Source organism: Oxyura jamaicensis, chromosome 1, assembly GCF_011077185.1.
Source record: "Oxyura jamaicensis isolate SHBP4307 breed ruddy duck chromosome 1, BPBGC_Ojam_1.0, whole genome shotgun sequence".
Classification (NCBI taxonomy): Eukaryota; Metazoa; Chordata; class Aves; order Anseriformes; family Anatidae; genus Oxyura; species Oxyura jamaicensis.
Window position 1 is genome coordinate 68,372,845 of NC_048893.1, and position 24,780 is coordinate 68,397,624.

General features: G+C 35.1%; 1 protein-coding gene across 5 annotated transcripts in view; it reads right to left on the bottom strand.

Annotated features, from left to right (window-relative positions):
* CCDC91 (coiled-coil domain containing 91) overlaps nt 1–24,780 on the bottom strand; it is a 138,844-nt gene that overhangs the window by 15,749 nt on the left and 98,315 nt on the right. For all 5 annotated transcript variants that reach the window (XM_035348206.1, XM_035348222.1, XM_035348232.1 and 2 more), the window contains one exon: nt 20,569–20,682. In XM_035348206.1, coding sequence (XP_035204097.1) covers nt 20,569–20,682 — 114 coding nt within the window. The remainder of the gene's footprint in view (nt 1–20,568; nt 20,683–24,780) is intronic.

Genomic DNA, 24,780 nt, shown 5'->3' on the forward strand with positions numbered 1-24,780 from the left:
AAGGAAGGAAGGAAGGAAGGAAGGAAGGAAGGAAGGAAGGAAGGAAGGAAGGAAGGAAGGAAGGAAGGAAAATTAGAGCAATGAAGCTACACGATTTGGGATAAAAGTAGCTTGAAAATTTCTGCATATAGCCAGTCCTGAAAAGTTTCTAACAATTCCAAAAAAAGGAAGCAGTTAAAAATACTGAGGTTCAAGAATGTCCATACAAAAGGCCTTGGCTGTAAATGAAAATTAAAACATGTAAATGAAAACAACAACAATAACAACAACAACACAACACCACAAGGAAACACACAGAGTTCAGAATATTCCTCAGCTCTTGTGGAAGGCATTTAGGATCGGAATAAACTATCCCTATCCATAAAGTTATCTACCCATTTTATTTGTGAAATGAACAAAAGAAGAAATTAATTCTCTTTCAAAACTGTATGGCCAAGAGAATCTGTTAAGTAATGGGCCTTTGTGGTAGACCCACACTTACTCTAGCCATATCCTATCCTTGTGCATGAAAAGAGAAATTCTGCAGATGACATTTTTTTTATTTATTTATTTATTTTTTTTTAATTAAGACGTGTGATTTCTGGAGTTTTGCATCATGACAAAAGAGACCACAACCGTGACCTTGCATGTCATGGAAACATTATAGATAAAAAGGCCTTCTGTGCTCTCTGTTCTTGCCTCTTTGGGTCCAAATTTTAATTTAATTAAAATGATATAACAAAAATTGAAAGGATGGAAGAGACCTTCTGATCTTTGTGTTGAGAACTTACAACAAGGTCAGTCAATGTGGAACTTCTGCAATTTGGCAGTCTTGCAGGTGCCTGCCAAAATGCCTTTGCTAAGCATGTTCATCATTATTTCTCCAAGACCCTTTAAGATCCCCGTGCTGCCAACAAAATGATACAACCAGGACTTACAAAAAAGCCAACAAGTTGGCTTATGACAACAAAAACAAAATAGCAGATGATTTAACTTTAATTAGTCCAAGTTGATCATATTGAACTTATTATATGTCATGTCTAGTACAAAGTAATGTGATTACACTTACAGTAATAAAATTTCTAACTGGTGCTGTGTTACTAATATACCCATACATGCAAAAATTCTGAATTAAGAAATATCAGTGGAATACAAATGATTAGAATTTGGTTACAAGCACGTATATAAGTTTGAAAGAAGAAGACAACAATTTAATAATGATTTTATTTTACTAGGAATATAAAAGTCCTTTGCCTCAAAACATCCATTTACTTAGTCTAATAGAATATTAAATGTCTAACCTATAAAATTCAGTTTTACTTTCTAAATTTCTCATTATGATGGTAAAATATGGGTATTTATGTTCATTCACACACAAAGATCCACAGTCTTTATGTTGTGTTTTTTTTTGTTGTTGTTGTTGTTTACTTTTTATTTTGTTATTAGCAGCTTTTAGTCAATCTAAAGTTCTCTTCTGAATGACTAAATACAAGAGCCACAAGTTGCATTTAAAATGCATAATTCAATGAATCTAATTAAGAACTTTGAATTTTTCCTCTACTTAATTTCAAAACAGATTTCAAGGAATATGTGCAGAACACAAAAGAACCATTCTTAAAACCAGCGATCAGGTTATAACTTTCTGATTTCCAGAAACACAAATACTGTTCAATTATAACAGAAAAAGGATGAATCTGGAATAATACAGGACAGCCTCACTTACAGAAGACAGGAAGTGTGTAAGGATGCCTCACTTCCTCCCGTCACACACAGCTTTCCTGATGGACAACAGAAAGGAATATGGCAGTCTCTTCCATTTCCTTAACAAATATTTGCGTAATAGAGGGACCTTGAATATCAGATGTTATATTTTCCTGGACCTCAGGTTTTGCTTAATCACCTAATGATGATTAACCACTACCCACTGATGGATACATCTGGGTGATATTAGTACTGCAAACCTTTATTAATGTGAACAATCTACTCCACAGAGAAATTTTACTGATTACGTGATTGCAAACCAAACCCAAAGTTGATATATCTCTTACAGTAATTATATCAGTGCATGCTGGATTAAAAACAATGTGTCTAAATCACGAGCATATTTTGAAATAGTGTAATAACCAGTCATCTCGCTGTTGAACATTACAATTCATCCTGTCATTTTTTTTTCCTTTTGGCTTTGATATCACAGTCTTTTCTCAGCAGTAATACCACTTGAATTTGATTTCATCGGGAATTTTGCCTGAGTAAAGAGTACAGGCATAATTTCAGTCATTGAAGACTTACACAGTGAGGCACAAAAGGATATATGAAACAGTTCTAAGTAAAGAATTTCAAACGCTTGCAATTTTACTCCACAGCAATTGCAAGACACATACAATAGTACGTAGTTTCAACTATTTCACTTTCATCAGCATAAATGATTACTCAAGGAGTTTCAAAATTATAATTTTATTTAATAATTTCCTTTAGATTTTAATGAACCCAAGTAAGTGGCAAAGAACTTTTTCTTGTTTTGTTTTGTTTCATTTTGTTTTTCTTTGCATTTTTAAAGACAGAGTAGTATAATTTACAGGAAATTAAAATTTCTCCTAAATGCATGATGCTTCAGTATTGACAAGTGGCAGAAAAATGTCCTAAGACCCTCTGATGAAAACTGTCTAATAGGATCTATTGAACAAAATACTGTATTCCTTGATCAGAAACCACCATTTCATTTTAATATTTAGAAATGATATTTTCAAATGTTATAAAGACTTAAGAATTCAGGAAACAAAATATAAAGCTCATTTCTGTACCACATGCAGTATGCTGGTTCAGGATGCCTTATTCACAGAGGAAAAAAATGGACAGCCAGGTGCACCAACTCATCTTACACTACAACTTTACATAAATCCCTTACTTAATCCTTTGGATTTATACTGCTCTTTGAGTTTGGTAAAGGAGCGGTGTGAAAATGCTCCTAAAGCCTCAATGTAAATGTTTCTTTAATCCTATTAAAGCCACAAAACAGGCCCAGCTGAATGAGCAGGAAACTGAGCTAAGGAACTCTCAATGACCCCGTCATACTACTGTCTCTCTTGGCACTGACCTGTTGGTCACAAGTTCATCCTGGGCATGGCACAGATGTTCTGACATCAGGTTGATTCAGAACATCAGTATGTGGGCCCTTATAATGCATACGTACATACCAGATGGTGGCGTGTTTTGTAGCAATATAAAGCTTTGGACTGGTAACTTGTAGCTGAATTATTAATAGTTGATACAAAAATAGATGATGTGAATAAGTAGTTTTAAAAGCAACTTTGTTGCATTACACAGAATTTTGTGTTCCCCAAACATGACACTGAATTCAGCCAAAAACGATATAGCTTTATTGTTTTTCTTTTAGAGCTGAAGGATGGGGAAAAGTTAAAATAAAAATATTCAAGGTGACACCACACTTTAAAAACTGGAAAACTGGTCTGTAAAATGTGTTGGTGGTAACATTTAGGGTTTGGACTCCCATTAATGTGGCCCCAGGGAAAATATAAACACTCTTCCTGAAATTAAACCTTGAGTTTGCCCACCGCAGTCTTGTTTTCAGCTTTGGCTGCTGGCACTTCAGCCTACAATTGAGGCCTTGCATTAAATGCCAAACCAAACATTCAGGAACAAGAATAGTAATGACACCCTATTTGTTCTAAGTCATATTAAAATACAGCAAGTATTTTAAAAAAAATTAAAAATCACTCATTTGAGATTAATAACGTAGGAGAAACTGATTTTCATAACCTCTCACTTGCATTTGCCTTCAAATAATACATCTTTAGAAGAAAGCCATGCTTGATTCTTGAATTCAAACACAGAAAACAATAACACTTATCAAAATACTGATAATCAGCAACTATCACTGAAGAGTATGAGTTTTACCTACAGAAATTCAAAAATAAGTTTTCTGATTTTGATGCATGATTTTGCAGGTGACAATACAAAAGGATCAGTAAATGAAAGTCACCAGTCTGTAACACAAGTTCTTCAAGAAGGGTCCTTCCTGTTCCCAGTGAGGGGATGTACTAATATCATAATGTAACAGATAAATAATCTTACAGAAACATTTTAAACCAGGATTTTAAAACCTTCTTTTCTTAAATACCTCGCCTACAAGGTGATAGTGTGCTGCAGCCATTATCTTTTTCCTCTCTCTCCTGGGGCTGTAGCAGTAGCCTTCTGTAACTTCATAATGGATGTGGATTGAGAGTATCGGAAAAAATCACAGGATCACTGAATAATCTAGGTTGGAAGAGACCTCCAAGATCACTGAGTCTGATGTAGCACTAACAAGTCCTCCACTAAACTATATCACTAAGCTCTACATCTAAACACCTTTTATGCATGATATGTTCTTTCTTCCAGCTAAGGAACTGGTATACCAGACCCAAGAAGGGAATAATCACTCTTGTCTGCCCTACCTCCAGCTTATTATTACAGATAATGCCATATGGTACACATACAATGTCCTCTATAAAAATTACAATCTTTATCTACATGGGATCTATAGAGTATCTTATATAACCACTGCCCTAGTACTCTTTTAAGGGCTGGAAATCTGGGCTGCAAGGTAATCTGGTTGTAAGAGTTGACTCTGACTCAAAACACTGATTAGAAATCCCTAAACCTGACGCTGGAGAAAATGAAAACCTGAAGAATGTGAAGCTATCAGTTTACCAAGAGGACAGATGACAGTGAGGCAGGACTTCTAACAGAAAGTATTAGGAAACATTCTACTGCTAACGCACAGCAGTCAGTTGAAGAATATGACTTTACGATATGCTGTAGACTTCTATCCAATATACTGAGTGAATGACAAGCTTTTCCTTTTTTTTTTTTTTTTTTTTAAGATCAATCAATTTGCAATATGGATGACAAACCGCTACCAAACAGGTGTACAATTCACAGCCTAGCCTGCATCACTGTGCAGAAACACTTCACTTTTATTTGCAGACTATATGTATTTCAGTCTGAATGCATTGGATAAACAGATGCTTTGTGTTTGTCGTGCATCATGCAAATAACTGAGAAGACAGCAGCGTACTGGATCCTTAATACTGTTCTAAACTATAGCTGAAAAGGGTTGGGAGCAAATACTTTTTAACAATGCAAGCACAATGAGCCACATCAGCAGTTTTCTTGGAACCATAAGATTGACTATTTTAGAAACTGCCAATTATATGTGTACAGTCTAGCTACTAAAGTTACTGTAGTAGTTTATTGCAACAGATATTTTTATTTCAGTCTAAGACATTAACATGTATTTTAGAAGACTTTAGAGGCACATCATTTATCACTCACACGCAGTATATTTCACAGACAGTTTTCCTTCTTTTTCTCTAGTGTTTCAAGTGTCTTCTAGTGTTTCTTCTTTTTCTTCCACTCATTGTCATGACAGTTCTATAAAAATATATTTTACTAGAGATGGCAAATAATTTTGCAAGTTTATTTAAGAGTAGAAAAAAGATTGGGACTGGATGGGCAGAGCTGAAAAGTTTAGAAAATACAAATAAAGTAAAAAATAATAATTCATAATCTAAACTTGATCATCACCCCAAGAACCCATGCTATTATGTTGTAATTATCATGGATTTAAAGTTATATTAGGATTCAAGGTTCAAGAGAAGATTAGAAGATTTTACTGAATTTCAATGGTTACTCCAATATGTATCAAAAAAAAAAAAAAAAAAAAAAAAAGATACATCATGTACAGAATCACAGAGAACAAAGCAAAGATGATGCAGTCAGTGAAAGAAGATCAAGGAATTCTCAGCCAAATTTAGCTGTGAGAAGTTAACTACACAATAAATGTCTAGAAAGCAACCAAGTAATTTCAGAAAAGACAAATGCAGATTAAGTTATGGCTGAACTCTGTGTCAACTTTTAGTTAGACAGAAAACCAAAATGTTATAAAAATCGCTTGAATTATATTGTGCCACAAATATGATAACTAGCTTAAAGACTAATGTATGGATAAGATGAAAATGGTTTCAAAACACAAAAGAAACAACAACTACACATAGACTTTTCTATAGAGATAATGTAATCTTCCAAAGCAGGAAGTTAAAAATCTTTCACAGACATTTATATGTCTAATAATTGGCTGCAATGAGACATTTTTATTTTCTCTTAATGTGATGTTTGAATATGTTTACTGATATTAATTTTGTTTGCAAATAACTATATGCAATTACAGACAGTTTCAGCTACCTGACACCTTATTTCTCTTCTATTCTGCTGATTTTTCCCATTACTTTGATCCACCTCTCAATGTAAAAAGTGTTATGAACTACATGGTCCTTATGAAGAATATATGACCTATTGCATACTAAGACATTTTTCTTATTTTTGTCAATAATGTAAAGAACTAAAATACTATTTTAATTGCAGTACTAAAATATGTAAAGGGGAAACTTTTAAAAATTTAAACTCATTTAAAAATTACTTTAGGGAACATCTGTAAATGTGCATTAAGGTAAACGTTAGTATTTTCCAAACATTCCAAGTCTTTTGCACAGACGAGAAAAAATATTTCTAGTTCCTCTAGTTACACAGTAAATACCTAAGCTGACTGTCCTAGCACATACCAAGTCCCCACAGAGGTATACTCCCACACACCCTTCTGGCTGGACAAAACTGCACAGAAAGCACCTGGTCAGGGAAAGAGGAAGTGAGACTCTAGTTTCCAAAAGTAACCATAGCATTAACAACCAACTATTTCTTCATGCAAAGCCAGGAGAGAAATTTTCCAGATTTTTCTTCCCTTTGCAATAAGACAAATGTAGTTTATACCAGCTTGCCAGTGTTTTTTAAATACAAATAAAATACTGTTGCTGAAATAAGTTCTTAGTTTCTATAATATTGGATAAAAAGATTTATTAAATACTACACCCTTAAATATCTAACTTGGATATCTGCAATTCTTAAGTGTGCACTTATATTTTGGTAAATATTAGTCAGAGAAATGCAATGTCTAGTTATGCTTCTTCGAAAGGTTATGAGGCACAGCTGCACAAATCATATGGGAACACACAGCAGTAGAGTGAATTTCTCTTACAATGGTTATATCTTTGCTCCCAGCTTCCATCACTTAAATTGAGATGGGAGTGCATGTGACAAGTGTCTGTGAACTGAACAAAGATAACTCTGTCATTCAAATGATTTCTCAAGTCATAACATGTAAACTTATTTCTTTCCCCTGTAAGCCAAATGTGCCCTTTCAAGTCAATGAAAGCTGCATACATATAACAGAGAAAATTTGACTGCTTAATATAATTTGTTTTGTTATCAAAAAACAAGCAGTAAACTTTCCTGATGGAAGATGAATGTAATTCAAATAGGAAAAAATAAAATTTGCTTGCTGATTGACCATGTTTGTGTAGTTTAGGATCTACAACTATAGGAAATGCTTACCCTAAATATTTCTCTCATGAAGTAAATCTTTGTCATTTAGAACACTTCTTTAAATAACCTATTCATCATAAGAAAATTTATTTGGTAAAAACTCTTTCTTACTTTCTCCTATGTATGCCAACTATAAGAATTCATTTCTGCTGTCTGTATAGCTAATGGTCACAAAAATTAAGACATGCATAAACAAAATGCACAATATTTGACCATTGCATTTTGATCTGCTATAAACATGCAAACTATAACATTGAATGAGTTTTTTATAAAGCACTCAATAGCAATGAATAGGCAGTAAATTGCTGAACTATAAGATTTATAAACAACTTTAAATCAGTAGCACTTACAATAGAAGTAGTGGAACTGAAAAACAGAATAATTTTGTAGCTCTCCATTCCATAAAACTTACTAACATTTGTGTGATTTTAAGAGTTGAAAATGCCTGGTTTTGAACAAAAGGCAAATAACATTTCAGGTTTCTTCTACACAATCTGTAATACTGTCCATGTATTGAAATAAACAAATAAATAAATAAATAAATAAATACAAAGCAGAGTAAAGAATTTCGTGACCTTTCTAGCAACAAATAGTTGGAAGCAGATCTTAGTTTGAAGCACAGTAGTGACCAATTATCTGCTTTGATGACTGAAGGTTTTATAAGACATTTGGAAATATTTTGTTTTTTATTGAATTCATCCTGACTCAGTTTCTGGGTAATTTACAAGGACACCATCAACATGGAAAATCACACTGCCATCTGAAAACTTCATAGCTACTTGTAAGTAACCCCTAAGATTACAGAAAATAAAGAGTATTTGTGAAAAATAACACAAAGCACTGTGCTAATTCTCTTATTTTGCCTACTTTTAACTTACTGAACATGGGTGAAGGAACAATGAAAGATGAAGATGTCTTTCCTCTGTTCAGCATGAGTCAGAACATGGGCTAACTGTTGCACAATAAATGAGTTAAACTCTGCCTTTCCCAGCTCTACATATTTGATAAGACAAATATTTTAGAAGTTATGAGACCTTACTCACTCTGATGTAGCCACTGGCAGAGAGGCCAGCAAACACAAAACAAGTAGGAAGCAAATGTGATGGTGACTTTCTTGAAACCTGCCTTACGACAGAGAGTTGTAGATACCAGGAAGAATTAAAACTTGATCTGAACTCTCTGGGTGCCATTCTGGTCTGTATAGATGTCTCATCTGACAAATAGACATAATTGCTTAAATTGATATTACAAAGCAATTGAAGTGATCTGATGTCGTGAGTTAGGAGCCTAGATGAACAGGTTCTTTGAATGAGTGAGTGCATGGAATACCACTAGGAAGATATCCCAACTATTCCAATAGTCTCTCAAGTCTCAATAAAATAATTGAATGCTTTGCTGTTGCTGCTGTTGTTCTTTTTAAAGAAAGATCAAGGCAGCACTTTGTGCTTTCCTCAGAGTAAGGTTGTCTTTTGTGCAACATATGAATCTCAGAAAGGAAGTATTTTGTTGGTTGTAGCACTAATCTTCTAATGAATAATTTTGGAAGTGGCTCCTGGGAGTTTTTTGTGTTTTTTTTTTTCCCTGAAAAAAAAATCCTCACTGTTTTCCACTAATAACACTGGTGTAAACATATTACAGCTGCATAGCTTGTGGGATCCACAGCATGGTAGAGGATGTATAGAGAACCAAACAGGGATAACTACAGCAAATCTCTGCTTGCTGCTGCAGTCCCTAACCATAAAAAGAAGACATGCAAGATGCATGGTGAGGCTCAATACCAACTCAATTTGTTCATCTAATCTTTCTACATCTCTCTATCTTCCACTGAAAATACGCAGAATACATATGGAGTAAAATTATCGAATTCAAAGGAACACTTGTGGTAATTCTCCTGAACACTGATTCATAAAGGTGGCCAGACACGTTATCTTCTCTTTCAAAGGAAATCTCATTTATATTGCCTAACAAGATGTATGTTTCATTTAAAAATGTATTCCTCATACATCTAGTATTTCCATACTTTAGGAAACAGAAAGGATAGAAATTACCTTTCAGCCTGTCTTAAACATAATCATATTCTAGCCTGAGTAGGTGTTTTTTTTTTTTTTTTTTCCTTTTGTACTGAATCCCTCATGCTTGTGTTTATTCTTCTTTGTAGCAGCCATGTTGATTTAAATGATCCAACAGGTACCAGAAGAAAGTGAATGAGAAATTACAGTATGCCAAATATTAAATAGAACTAAATCGTTTTCTATAAAAAGAGGAAATACGGTGAAGTATCCAAAACAAAGATATGTTGCAATTTTGTACATAGTACTATTTAGGTTCCTTTATACATGGTTGGTATGCTGAAGGCACTGAAAAAGATTAAAAATTATTTATGGTTAACTTATTCCCAAAATGTAATTTCATGAATTTTCTACTTGAATATTCTCAGAAAGTAGCTTTATCCATTAAGCTGGGGGGTAAAACTGAGGGACTAAACAATGTTGGGAACTAAACAACTGTTGGGGAATAAAATGCATTGAAGAAGAGGATTTGTTAATATTTTTATATTGGCTTCAGTAACATTAAACATTTAGCACTTTTGTCCTAGTGCATGGTTCAGTGTTTATAAAACTAGTGCTTTATGGATATGGTAAAATATTGGGATTGAAAAGCTTAACCATTTGTATTTCAAATCTTAACTGTGAACAACTACATACCAATCAAAGGTTAAAAATGGTATTGTAAAAGAAGTTTTGAACCAAAGTTACCTACAGAGGACTACCTGGTTCCTGTTGAAAGAAATTTTTTTTTTAAAGAATTAAGACAGAATAATGATGTACAGATAGAAACACCAAAAATTGCTAGGCATCTCAGATGACAGGCGGAAAACAATTTTTAATTTATCTTCAATATTAGAAAAAAATTCAGGCAAGATGTGCTTTCACTTCAGCAGAACTAAGGTGAAAATAAGTATGTGATTGACAAATGCTCAATGGACATAAACGCTCTTTATGCTCCTGCATCTACTTATTTCAGCCTTTATTTTTTAAGACAGTAAATCAATATAACCATTTAAATTAGTCAAAAGTCTCTCAAGCAAAACTTGACCTTAGAATTCGCATATTAGAACAGAAATTCCTAGGCTAAATATATTTTTTCACTAGTGTTCTATTATTTGAATGTAGGCAGAATGTAAGCTATGCTCTCCTCTTCCTGGGGGCTTAGTTCAAAATGATTCAAGCAATCATGAAATGTTGGTAGAAAAGATGCCAATAAAGAAATCTGAAAAATATAGGAAATAAAGTTTTCTGCACCAAAATCTTATTTTATATCACTGAAACACTGGATCTAATTTATTCCATATTAATGTGAAGTCACCCTTTCAGAACTCAGTTCAATTATTTATTTGATAGTACTGGAAATAATTATTTTAGAACACACAATACAAATACCGTAGACATTAAAAACTCAACCACAGAAATGGAAAAAGAAATTAAGGACAAAGGGAAAACAGTGCATAAATGTCTCACAAAATCTTCTATGAACAAGTAATCTCAAAGAGAAAAAAAATCCAAGTAATTCAATTATTTAAAATGTCAAATATCCCAACAGTCAAATTCTCAAGATGGATAACTCTAAGAGTATGAATTCTTGTGTAAAAACTAGGAAAATCTGATTAATTTTCTAGGTTCCAGGATGAAGCAGACATTTCTGAAGCCATTGTATTCACACTAAAATCAAACTGGACCTTTATCGTTTATTTAAATAGGGACACTCGAAAAGGTCCCTTAAGCAAAAAGAATCATAAAACGCTTCAGTGATAATTAAACAAAGAGTTTCAAAAACAAACAAACAAACAAAAAACCAAAAACACCAAACCCTTATGCAATTATAAACTATTACACTAACACCCCATTACATAAGAGGACAACATGTAGAAAGCCAAAAAGCTCTCTACTTCATGACCACATTTTAATGGTTCTGTACAGATGCACACAAACTAACAAAAAATATTACAGCATTATTTTGTCTCCTGGTACTTTTACAGATATATACAATGTACAGAATTAACAACTATTAGGAAAGTAATAACAGCACTGCAGGACTTGATGACCCTCTACTAAAGCAAACAATAAAAAAGCAGAGGTGGGAAGTGATTGCTTGAACTTGTGATCAGAGGATTAGGCTAAAAGCAAAGTGCTAAAAGCAAAGCACATTAGGCAAAAGCAAAGTGCACTCAACCAAGTATAGGCCTGACCCCTAAAACATCCCTGTTTGAATGATGAATTCATAAAATGACAATTTCCTACTTCTGCTCTTGCCATGAATTGGAAAAAGATTATGGTAAGTGTTTCAAGATAACACTTCTGTGACTACCTTGGAAAGGAATTATATATAATGGCAAAATATTGGTTTGAAAACCCATGAAGTCCATTTCAATCTTTTAAAAAGAAAATTTGGTTATAAATAGAAGTGCATTCAGGAGCCAATCTGAATGCAAAAACAGAGGATCTGACCCAGAATGAAGAGAACCCACAAAGCCATGATTTTAAACAATCCCTGTACTTGTGAAATACCATATTTTAGTTAGCAGTTACTAAACCATTAAGGCAATTTTTGTGGTATATGGCTAAGCTATTCATTCTTGCTTCAATTTTCACTGGTGAAAGACTAATGAGAGACTGTGATAGAAACCTTAAGTTCACTTTTGAATCCTGAGATGCAGCAGGTTAGACTGTTCCAGTACATGTAATTTATATGTGTCAAAAAAAGAAGGTTTGAATTTGACCTTAAAACCACCTTTAAAATCAATTTAAAATCAAATGTGATATTTCCTACTGTTCTTCCACTTCCCTACAAGAACTTACTTTTAAAAATCTCCATAAGGAATGATCATAATATATATATATATATATATATATATATATATATAAAGAAAAGAAGATAAATGGAAAAAATCAATAGGCTTATACTGACAATAGTAGTACCTCAAACTTTTCACTATACCGATTTGATACTTCCTGATGTTGGGAAACAACTGATTTTTTATTTTTTAAGTATAAAATACCTCCAGAAAAGTGAAATCCACTTGCATTTCAGTTGTTAATATTAAAATGTGATACACCTTCTTTGAAATTAATACATTTTAAATAATTAGAACCTACACGTATACAGATATATAAACTGTGTTTTCCTGGATCTCAACAAGTTCACATCCACAGTTTGAGGCTCATAATGAAAATGACATTCTGAACATTGAAAATACAGCAGTGAACTGAGTGTAATAGCAATTCTATGTTCTCCATGTTCTTTGCCTGACACCAAATTCACTTTTCTGCCAACATTTTACAGATCATGATACCTTATGTAAACAAGATTAGAGCATAAAATAAAGCATGTAAGCATATTTTTTTCAGGATCAGGACTATCAGGATATTTTCTGCTGGATAAACCACTTGGACAACTAGCCCAAAAAGTCACAGGTGAGTTACTTTTCCCTTCAAATTTATTGCAGGGGACAGCAGCATGTGATTTTTTTTATTTTTTATTTTTGTTAACTACTGTAGAGCAGTCTTTTTGTGCATGAGCAGTTTAGTGATGCTAGCATTTGCAATTGACAGGAAAGAAAACCCCTCAAAATCATATAAACTAATTAAGCATATATGTTAACAATATACTCAATTCCGATCTTTTTCTTCATTCTACATGCAGTTAAAGTATATAAAGTCCAACAGAAATTATTAAAGGAATGTATAATTTATATAAAAATATTTACTTGCCAGTATGTTTTACTGCTAGAATGCATCTGGATCCTTGCACCATTTCACCAGTTAGAAACAGAATATGCTGTGTGACTACCTAGCTAAATTATTTCTGAAAGTATCTCTGAACTAACTTATTAGTTTTGGTATTGAAAATCTCAACTATTTCACTAAACACTGGATAGAAAATTCACTTATGTCAATCTTTGAAGGCTTTTTGGAGTAATTTAATATTTCAGTATTGTTTTTATTAAGCTGTTTTTCTTGCTTTCTGTCTGCAATTTAATAAAAAATCATCTTAGCTAGTCATATAAGGCAACTATTTAAGGAACTGTCTTTGTGGAACAGCAGGTACAAATCTCCCTACATAAAAAGAAAAACGTGTAGCTCCATACTGCGGATTTCTTTAGGAATGGTTTCATTACTTCAAAATAAGACTAAGATGCATAGGATCTTAATATACTTCAACATTGATTTTTATTTATTTATTTATTCAGACACTGCTTTCTTGCTGTTTTACAACTTGTTTTCAAGCTTTTTCCCTGTTCAGAAATTAACTCTTACTCCCGTTAATCAGCTGACTTGACTTCTCTCAGACTGGTGGAATCTGATACTTCACTTGTCTGCCTTACAACAATGCCTGTCTGCTTCTCTACAGTTTCATAGGTTGTTGTATCTGGTGTAGGTTACACTTAGTTTTTTTTTTTTTTTTTTTTTTTTTTCACAACTTGGATCAGTGAAAGGTGACAATGTAAGCAAAAGACTATGAAAAGGTATTGTTCAAACATTACTTTACACACAATGCTAACATACTTGTCTTATTTTTCTAACCACAACATTAGAATACTTTTAACACACCTCTGTAAAGTCTGTCACATAATTATACTGCACACGAGCAAACAACAAATATGCAAGTTCTTTGGAATTGCTTATTAAACTCGCACTGTGGGACAAAGATATGTTTCTGTTCACATACTTCATGGCTATCAAACTAAACCAAAGAATGTTCACATAATGGGCCAAAGCCCCACATGAAGTTCATGCAAGAAGCCTTTTTTTTCTAATATATATTCCTAAAAGAGCACCATGTACTCACTAATCAAATCTTTAATCAAAAATATTAGAGCAGTAATACAGTTCTACAGGTCAGTATCAGGTCACCTGCCATGCTTTTGTCTCTTAGTCCATGGATAACATTTTGGGAACTGCAATATTAGGCTGTAGTTAAACTCTGCCACTGAACTTGATTTCTTGCCACTAGGGCTCTACTTCTTGTCATGTTCTCCAAGGAGTAAATAAATATGTATGTCTACATACACACACATGTAAGTGCCTACATACAGACGTGCAAGTGTATAATATCACATCAGCATCAATGAAGAAAAAAAACAAATAGCTATTACACCCTGAACCCCTTCAGGGGTTCATATTCATTATGAAAACAAACACTAGAATTTTAAAGACAATGCAAAAATGTAAAAGGCTTCTCACTCCAATCAATAACACAGGCATGGCGAGTCTGAATGGCTGGCCTATGTGATTTATTATATCTTGGGGCACTTAAGATGTGGGGGCCTGTCACTGTACTGGCTATTTTCAAAGCAGTCAGATGAGCAAGGACCACAATGAAAGCCCAGAGGTGACACGTTTGTGAACATCAAGCCACAAAAGACAACACTGGCAAATGAGTTAGCAAATCTTGGGCTTGTCAAATGGGACAGAATGTTGATACTCTTGGATGAGTGCTTTCCTACTGTTACTTCACTCTCTAACGAAACTGCAAGATATCGCTTCCCCCTACATCTAAGTCATCCAAGGATATAGGTGGCACTCAACAGTGTGCTGTAACGATGCACTGGATATAATCTAAGAACATTTATTTTTATGATAATCAAAAGTGAACATAGTGGATTGCTATTTAATCCTACTTCGGTGCCTATCTTCTTTTTTATATTTGTGTATCTGTGTTCACCACCACCACCCCATTTTACCTTACATCATCAGGAAGGTGAAACATTGTTTTGCCTTCCTGATATTTATGTTCAAAAAAGGACCTATGTACTACAGGGTCAAATAAGCTTTCAGGAAATTAATAAAGATAATTTTCTGGACATAATGTGTTTTTAGCCTTTGCTGAAAAAAGCATACCGGGCTATTAGTGGTAGCAAGTGTATTCAAATTTGACTTGGAAAAGTTCTTCAAGGTGTTAAGGTTTATATAAACCTCTACAAGTCTGATACCTTTCAAAGATGTCTTTCAACAGATATGTTAGTCTATTTCAGGTCTGAAGCACCCTTGAGAACAATTGTGGTTATGAAGTAATTGCAAAATAAAGGGACAAATTCCTGTGAAAATTCTTTCACATCTTAGGTATCCAGATTGTTAAGATGTTACTTGTGGCAACGTATAAAACATTTTTGTAGTATAATATACTTCATTGAAAATGCAATAAAGAAACTAAAACTAAGACTGAAGTACATAAATTGAACCATTGTCAATATAGATCTATATATGTTTAAAACTTGGGATTTTATTTTAAGTACAAAAAAGCACAGTGACAATGTATTGTCCATCTTTCATTTATCGTCTCAAACTATATGTTGCCTTCAAGATTTCCGTTCTTTTTTTTTTTGTTTTGTTTTGTTTTAGTTTGCAGTGTCCTTTAATGAGAGGTGAAGAATTATTGACATTCTCTGCTTGATAGAGACACTTTGGCTTGAATACAGAGTAAATAACATTTGTTCTTATCTTAGGCATTTTAGCATGATATTGTTGCTTTATCTTCCATTTCCCCCTCCTAACTAACTTGTATGCTCCCAATCTCTCATTTTTCATATAACCCTCCCCCCTCACACTTGTCACTTGTTCATTTGCCCATGAGAAAATACAGTCAAAGAGACAAGTCACTTTTTGTTTCACTGATATGGAATGTGTCTCATTTGTGGGCAACAGTGCCAAACATATTATGTGTAAAACTAATTGGATTAACTCTGAATTATTTATCTGTGAAAGGTTTTGAAATAGGGTCTTTATAGATCCACTATAGGCATGAACAAATTTTATGTATATGACATTAAATTACTCAGAAATTTTATGAAACCTAGGACATTTAGTTTCCTCAACTCTAAAGAACTTTTGTTAAAAGCATACTGATCAGGAAAGAAAGGGTTGAAAAGTATTGTGTAAGAATAAAGGAAGATCAATTATTTTTATTTTTATTTTTAAAGTAACTTACTACTAATTCAAAGAATCCCATGCATACATACTATATATTAAGTGACTGTTAAAGTGTACATTGGATGCTGATAACCTGGATTTGTGAAATCTCTGAACTTGTGAATCATATGGTGTCTTGGCCTTCAAAAGTAACCACTATTATAGAAATAGCATAGCTGGACTACAACTGAGGTCAGTTCTGGAACTGCATCAGGAGATTTCTAGTTTATTTTCCTAGTATATATGTTATGTTGGCACAATACAAATAATTATAAATCTATTTTTAAAAAGATTCATTCACAGTCAATTCCTTCTATCACAAAGATCCAAACTAAGTAAATATCTACTGTTACATATAGTGTAGTATAATGTTGGACTACATGTATAATGTACTGCAAAACTTGTGGGATTGACAGATCTAACTTTTATAAATTGTTATAGAAATTCTTCTAAGAAACCAAGCATAGTAAAAGCTCATTATTATTTGAAAATATTTGCAACAGATATATAACTAGCCAAGCATGTAACTGATTTCCTTAAACTGATATCACTAGTTAAACACTTACTAGCTAAACACTTAGTAAAAGGAAGTCTAATACAATAAATGACTAAATGAGTTAAAAGGTACTTTGGAAACTGGTATTTAATACATTTACGATGAGGTAAAAGTTTTTGAATACAAATTTGTTCATAAGTGTTTTCTTTAAACACTTCACCACCACTAACCAGATTCTAATATCATTGTAGCCATGTTTGAAGGATTCTAAAAACTTGTTTTCAAAACAATGATGAAACATACAATGTGTATGCTACCTTTGCAGGAGCATAACTGCAACTCTCCCCATCATCCAGTAAAAATAAAATAAAATAATAAAAATCATTAAATTTCAGCCAAGGAAGAAAGGTGTGTTCCCTGAGTTCTTTCTAGGAATTCCTTCCATAGGCTGCTGCTTTTTAATATAGTTCATAAGGTATATTTTTACTCTGACAGGTACATGGGCTTTGATCAGGGGCCATTCATTCTCTGACGTTTTACTCTTTTACTCTTAGATAAGCTATTGTTCCTAATGATTTGGAGTCAAAAACATCTTCCACTCTGAACTTAAATACAGAATGAGTTCATAACACCAACGACAGGATCAGGAACCCCAGGTTCCCTGAGTTGGAGAACCATGACTGTGTGAATGATGAACTCCCAGCCCAGCCAATCCCAAACTTGTCACCGCCTGGATGCATATAAGTCTATGGGGCCCACAGGGATTCATCCCAATATACTCAGAGAGCTGGCTGATGTCATTGCAAAACCACTCTTAATTATTTTTCAAATGTCTTTGGAATCTGGGGATGTCCTTGCTGACTGGAAGCTGGCAAAAATTATTCCAATTTTCAAGAAGGGAAAGAAAGAAGACCCTGGTAATTACAGGCCTGTTGGACTCAATTCAGTGCCTGGTAAAATTATGGAGAAAATTATTGTGGGAGTTATTGAAAAAACACCTGAAGGACAATGAGGTCATTGGTCACAGCCAATATGGGTTCATGAGGCAAACTTAACAAACCTAATTTCCTTTCCATGTAGCTGACCAAGGGAAGCCAGTTGATGTTATCATTTTGGATTTCTGTAAAGCCTTCGATACCGTTTCTCAAAAAATCCTTCTGGACAAAATGTCCAGCATACAACTAGAAAAATGACTTGGATGTAGGACTAGAAGGTGTTTTTGTTTGCAGATGACAAACTGGGAGGAGCTGTTGTCTCCACTGAAGGTGAAGAGGTCTTGCAGAGAGATCTTGACAAATCAGAGAGCTGGGCTATCACCAACAATATGAAGTTTAACAAGAGCAAGTGTTGGATTCTGCACTTGGGAAGGGCCAACCCTGGCTGTACGTACAGACCAGGGTATGAGATGCTGGAGAGCAGCTCTGCAGAAAGGGATCTGGGGGTTTTAGTCAACAGCAAGTTGAATATGAGTCAACAGTGCGCCCTGGCAGCCAAGATGATTAACTGCATCAGACATAGTATTGTCAGCCAGTCAAAGGAAGTGATTGTGCCGCTCTACACTGCAATGGTGCAGCCTCAACTTGAGTACTGTGTGTGGTTTTGGGCACAACCGTATAAAAATGAAATAAAACTATTAGAGAGTGTCCAGAGGAGGGCTACGAAGATGGCGAAGGATCTAGAGAGCAGGAAGTATGAGGAGCAGCTGAAGTCATTCAGTTTGTTCAGCCCGGAGCACAGAAGGCTGAGGGGAGGCCTCATTGCGGCCTGCAGCTCCCTCACGAGGGGAGCGGAGGGGCAGGCGCTGAGATCTGCTCTGGGGACAGCGACAGGACCCAAGGAAATGGCAGAAGCTGCAAAAGGGGAGTTTTTGTTGTTGTTGTTTTTTTGTTTGTTTTTGCCAGACTTTGACCTCACATACTTTTAATATAAACAAGATTATAAAGGTATGGTGTACCTGCAAAGGAGTAATAAATGATGTGCAAGTCCATTTACATACAAAAGAAAATTTACAGAAACTCTGCAGCAGGCAACTGAAGACTTTTCCTTCTGTCATTTCAAACAAAATATAGGTTTATTGTAACCTAAATCCTATTTATTTTTCTCCCAGATAGAGCTGAAATAATGTGATTTGGGAAATCTATATAATCTCATTGTCAATTCAAAATTGTGTGATCTATGTATCAACAGTGAAGAGAAACATAGAATCATTAATGTTGGAAAAGACCTCCAAGATCATCTGGTCCAACCATGCCCCTACCACCAATGTCATCCACTAAACAATGTCCCTAAACACCAGGTCCAACCTTTGCTCAAACATCCCCAGGGACGCCACCATCCCCCGGGCAACCCGTTCCAATGCCTGACTACTCTTTCTAAGAAGAAATGTCTCCTGATTTCCAATCTGAACCTCCCTGACACAACTTGAGGCCATTCCCACTAGTCCTATCATTAATTACATGTGAGAAGAGGCCGACCCCCCACTCCCCACATCTTCCTTTCAGGTAGTTGTAGAGAGCAATAAGGTCTCCCCTGAGCCTCCTCTTCTCCAGACTAAACAACCCCAGTTTCCTCAGCCGCTCCTCATAGGACTTAGGACATAGACATAGTCTATGCACTAAACAGACTAGTTGAGCTGCAATACTGGTCCTATTAACTAAGTTATTTATTATACAAGCTATTCTAATATGAGATGCATTTTCACTTTCCCCAGAGCTCACCCTTGGTAAATGACTAATTTAACATATAAACAAACTCATAACGGACAGTGTTTTCCCCTGGACATCTGTTTAAACGTCTTTCCCAATAAGATCCACACTGCTAAATGTAAACTTCTCCACCCACAATAAGAGAAGAAGAGAACTCATCCAACATCTTGAACTAGTAGTACAGTGAAACTTCTGAAGTTAAATCCTATTTTCCACAATATTATTCAGCCCATAATAGCAAGGACCAAAGACACTACCTCATTCTAAGGACAATGATACCAATTAGATTCACAATCAGTAATTTTATTTATGTAGAATCCTTATTATTATAATTATTTTTAAAGATTCTCAAAGGGGAGGAATGTGTTAATTTACTTATTTTTTTTATTCTCCTGGAAGTGAATCAAGCTGATAAAGTTACAACTGATTGCTTATATACAAACATTATTCTGCAAGTATACAGCATTAACATAGCTGAAACCATTTCAGAACAGCACAACATTTTTTAAGAAGACCAATGCACTGGATATAAATCCTTCCCCACCGAATATCATATATTTTCAGGCTCTTGTATAATATGGGTAAAGAGGGAAAGTTAACAGCCTTTGTGTGCATACAAACTGCAAAATGAAGCTTATCTGTGAACATCAAACAGCATGTTTCTGATACTGACCTCTGATCACAACTTGAATTTGACAGACTGCATTTACAACCCCATCTTTAAGTTACTGTAATAAGAAATACCACAGATTTCAACCGTTTCATTCATTTCTGCTTTTTGATTTGTAATGAACTTAGAAGTCTATAAATATACATGAAGAACTTTATTATACTAACAGAAGTTGTTTGAAAAAAGTAGTGACAACTCTGAAGATAAAACTTCTGCTTCTGTTTTTCTCTGCATTTCATGATAGGCTTCAGGATTAATAAACTTCATCAATTTCTCAATCCAGGAAATAAAACCCGTTAGCCACTGGTAACTTACCCTTTTCTGCTCTTTAATATATTCTACCAGTTCCTCCCTTGTCCTTTTCACAGCTTCTTCTACCGCCTTTTCACTTCGTTTTTGCTCCTCCATTAATGCTTCCTTGACAATTTCCTTTGTAAAAGGAAAACATGTTAAGTGTAAATATTACAAGCATTTCACAAATATAATTCAGCTCATCCTTTTCTTTCTTACTAGAAGTTTATCATGACTTTTTTTTAAAAAAAAACTATAATAGTTACCTCCCTGCCCCAAATTAGCATGACCCTATATCAATTCTGATTGAGTACTAGAAGTACAATATAATAGAGAAAGCCGGGAACAACTTAAAACACATATATCACCTCCAATACAACTTATTTGCATAAGTTATCAGCTAAGGAAAAATCTTCCTGGACTGAACTCACTGGCCTAAATATTAAGTCCCAGCATCCCAAAGTCACTCATGATGTAAGTAATAACAATATTAAGCTAAGAGTTTTGTTTTCAAAATTCAGGAACATGAGATGACAACCAAAATTCCTGAAACATAAAAAAAGATTAATATTAAAAGAAAATTACACAACATCCAGTAAAAATGACACAGTATGTGTTAAATTATTTGGATGAGGAAAGAGAGAGGGGAAAGGAAAAAGGGAAAAGAAAGAGAGGATTATTTATTTGTTTATTTTTAAGACTAATCAGAAAAGTCACAGGATTCACCATACATTATCTTTGAAAGTGTGGATACAGAATAACAGATTGAATAAATAGTGGACCTCAGCTGAAATTTCATGTCTGACATAGGGCCTTAGGAACAGGCAGTTAGAGTTCGCTTGTTTGATTGTTTGAAGCAATTTTTGTTTCTCAGAAGTCAAGTAGTGGCATTTGTAATCCTTATTCTTTTATGCTAGACATTCCAAAGTTGATGTAGTAGAAATACTATCAGTGCACCTGCAGTACGAAGCAGAGATATGATGTACTCCCACTACTCAGTATCAACAGATTTAAGCTTGCTTACTGCATTGAGGGGTAGGTCCTGCCTAAAAAATTTGATTTCCTTTTATGAAAGATCACCCATCTAGTCGACCAAGGGAAAGCAGCTGATATGATCTTTTTGGACTTCAGCAAGGCTTTCAACACGGTTTCCCATAGGATCCTTCTGGACAAAATGTCCAGCATACAGATTAACAAAAATATCATGGGTGAGCAATTGGCTGACAGGTAGGGCTCAAAGGATTGTGGTAAATGGGGCCACATCTGGCTGGCGGAAGGTCTCTAGTGGAAGATCTCTAAGATAGAGCCTCAAGGCTCTATCTTAGGGCCAGTCCTCTTCAATGTCTTTATAAATGATTTGGATGTAGGACTAGGAGGTGTTTTGAGCAAATTTGCCCACGACACCAAACTTGGACGAGTTGTAGACTCGGACGAGGGTGGAAAGACCTTGCAGAGAGATCTGGACAGGTTGGAGAACTGGGCGATCACCAGCTGCATGAAGTTTAACAAAAGCAAGTGACGGGTCCTGCACATGGGATGGGGCAACCCTGGCCATACATACAGACTGGGCGATGAGATGCTGGAGAGCAGCCCTGCAGAGAGGGATCTGGGGGTCGTGGTTGACAGCAAGTTGAATATGAGCCAGCAGTGTGCCCTGGCAGCAAGGAAGGCCAACCATATCCTGGGGTGCATGAAGCACGGCATTGCTAGTCGGTCGAGGGAAGTGATTGTCCTGCTCTACTCTGCGCTGGTGAGGCCTCGCGTGAGTACTGTGTGCAGTTCTGGGCACCACAGTACAAAAAGGACATTGGAGAGTGTCCAGAGGAGGGTGACGAAGATGGTGGAGGGCCTGGAGGGGATGACGTATGAAGAGCGGCTAATGTCACTGGGCCTTTTCAGCCTAGAAAAGAGGAGGCTGAGGGGGGACCTCATCGCGGTCTACAACTTCCTCACGAGGGGGAGTGGAGAGGTGGGTGACCTATTCTCCATAAACACCAGTGATAGGACCCGCGGGAACGAGGTGAAGCTTAGGCAGGGTGTTGTGGTTTAACCCGGCTGGCAGCTAAACACCACACAGCCGTTCGCTCACCCTCCCCCCTCCCTCTCTGGGATGGGGGAGAGAAACGGAAAAGTGAAGCCTGTGAGTTGAGATAAAGACAGTTTATTAAGATAGAAAATAATAATGATAATAATAATAATAATAATATGTACAAACAAGTGATGCACAATGCAATTGCTCACCACCCGCTGACCGATGCCTAGCCCAACCCCGAGCAGCCGGCCCCCCCACCCCGGCTAGCCACCCCTATATATTGTTTAGCATGACGTCAGATGGTATGGAATACCCCTTTGGCCAGTTTCGGTCAGCTGTCCTGGGTTTGTCCCCTCCCAGCTTTTGCTGCACCCCCAGCCTGCCCACTGGCAGGACAGAGCGAGGAGCTGAAAAGTCCTTGGCATAGTGTAAGCATTGCTCTCCGGCAATTAAAACATCAGCATGTTATCAGCACTCTTCTCATCCTAATCCAAAACATAGCACCCTACCAGCTACTAGGAGGAAAAATAACTGTCCTAACTGAAACCAGGACACAGGGGAAGTTTAGATTAGATATCAGGAGGAGATTTTTCACTGAGAGGGTGGTTGTGCACTGGAACAGGCTCCCCAGTGAAGTAGTCACTGCACCAAGCCTGTATGAATTTAAGAAATGTTTGGACTGTGCACTAAGTCACATGGTCTAAACTTTTGGGGAGACCTGTGCGGTGCAAGGAGTTGGACTTGATGATCCTTATGGGTCCCTTCCAACTCAGAATATTCTATGATTCTATGATTCACTGTTAGTGAATAAATAGTAATCTGCAATAAAAATTTAATAGGATGGAATTTATTTTTTGCTTTTATAGAACAGAAACACAACATATAGCTATTTAGAAATATTACTTTAGTTGCATTTTTTTTGCAAGAAGTTCTAGTCCTTAAAAAATACAGAGGTGAAAAAAAAAAAAAAGAAACCTGTTTCAAATACTCATAGAAATTATAAGGTTATCATTTTTTTTCTTCTACAGACCACAATTCATATCCTCAATTCATATCAGATATGATCCATTATCAACTAAATCTTCTATCAGAATAATGCTTACTAAACAACGTAGTTTTTACACAGAAAGCAAAGCTAAAACAGGTAAAAACAAACATAAAACATAAAGCCCCACATTTTTCATCACTTCAATAAAAACATAAAAATCAATGATGGATTAATTTATTTTTTAGATTTAGTTATTAACAGGCTTTCAAGCTCTTGTCAGAATGACTGAGTCTACCTTGTACATACATTGTCTGGTTCAGGAGAAAAAAATAATTTTCTGCAAAACTTACAGTATTCAATGTAAAGTATTCAGTTAAAACACAATATTTATTTATACAGGGATAATGGTTAAAATGAGAAATACGCAACTTTACAAATGTTTGAGAGCTCACATTACAAGCGTTTTATTGCTTTGTTTACTTTACTGGTTTAAGAAACATTTGTCAAACTGCAGTGACACCTTCTTTAAATACAGAATGACAAAATGCTAACTTACCCATTCTTCATGTTTTACAATTCTTAGCAGAAAATATTTTTGCAGGAACTCAATGGTATTGAAAGGATTCACTGGGAAGAACATGTAGAATGCTAAGGCTTTAAAGGTATAAGATAGTTATCTGTATACTCCTTTTAAACCAAAACTGAGTAGTATCTGCAGAACTATATTTTTGCTGCATATAGAAATCTAAAATCCCAAATTTGAACTGTGCAGCTATATAGCCCTCACTGTTGAGAAGCACAACAAATATTGAAAATCATAGTTGTGAAAGACTATTAAGATTATTATCTTTTTATTTATATATTTTAATTCACTTTACCAAAGAAAAATCCTGAGACAAGGGTCTCTTTCACTAAAGAACTCTGGCATGACTAACAGAGAAAAGTAGCAGAAAGTTACACATTATAGAAATATTTTGTTCTTATATTCTCATGCCAGCTTAATTTGTCAAAAGGTCCCAAACAACTCTCTTTCATATTATAATGGAAACTAATGCAGTCATTTACTCCATTAAACTCAAAGGCAAATTAGAGACCTGATAAGGTGATATACATTATTATGCAGAATGTCCTACATTAATAAATACTTACAAACAATAAATGTATGCTAACTTTCCCTAATATCAGGCTACTTGAAACTTAAAAATAAAACAATATT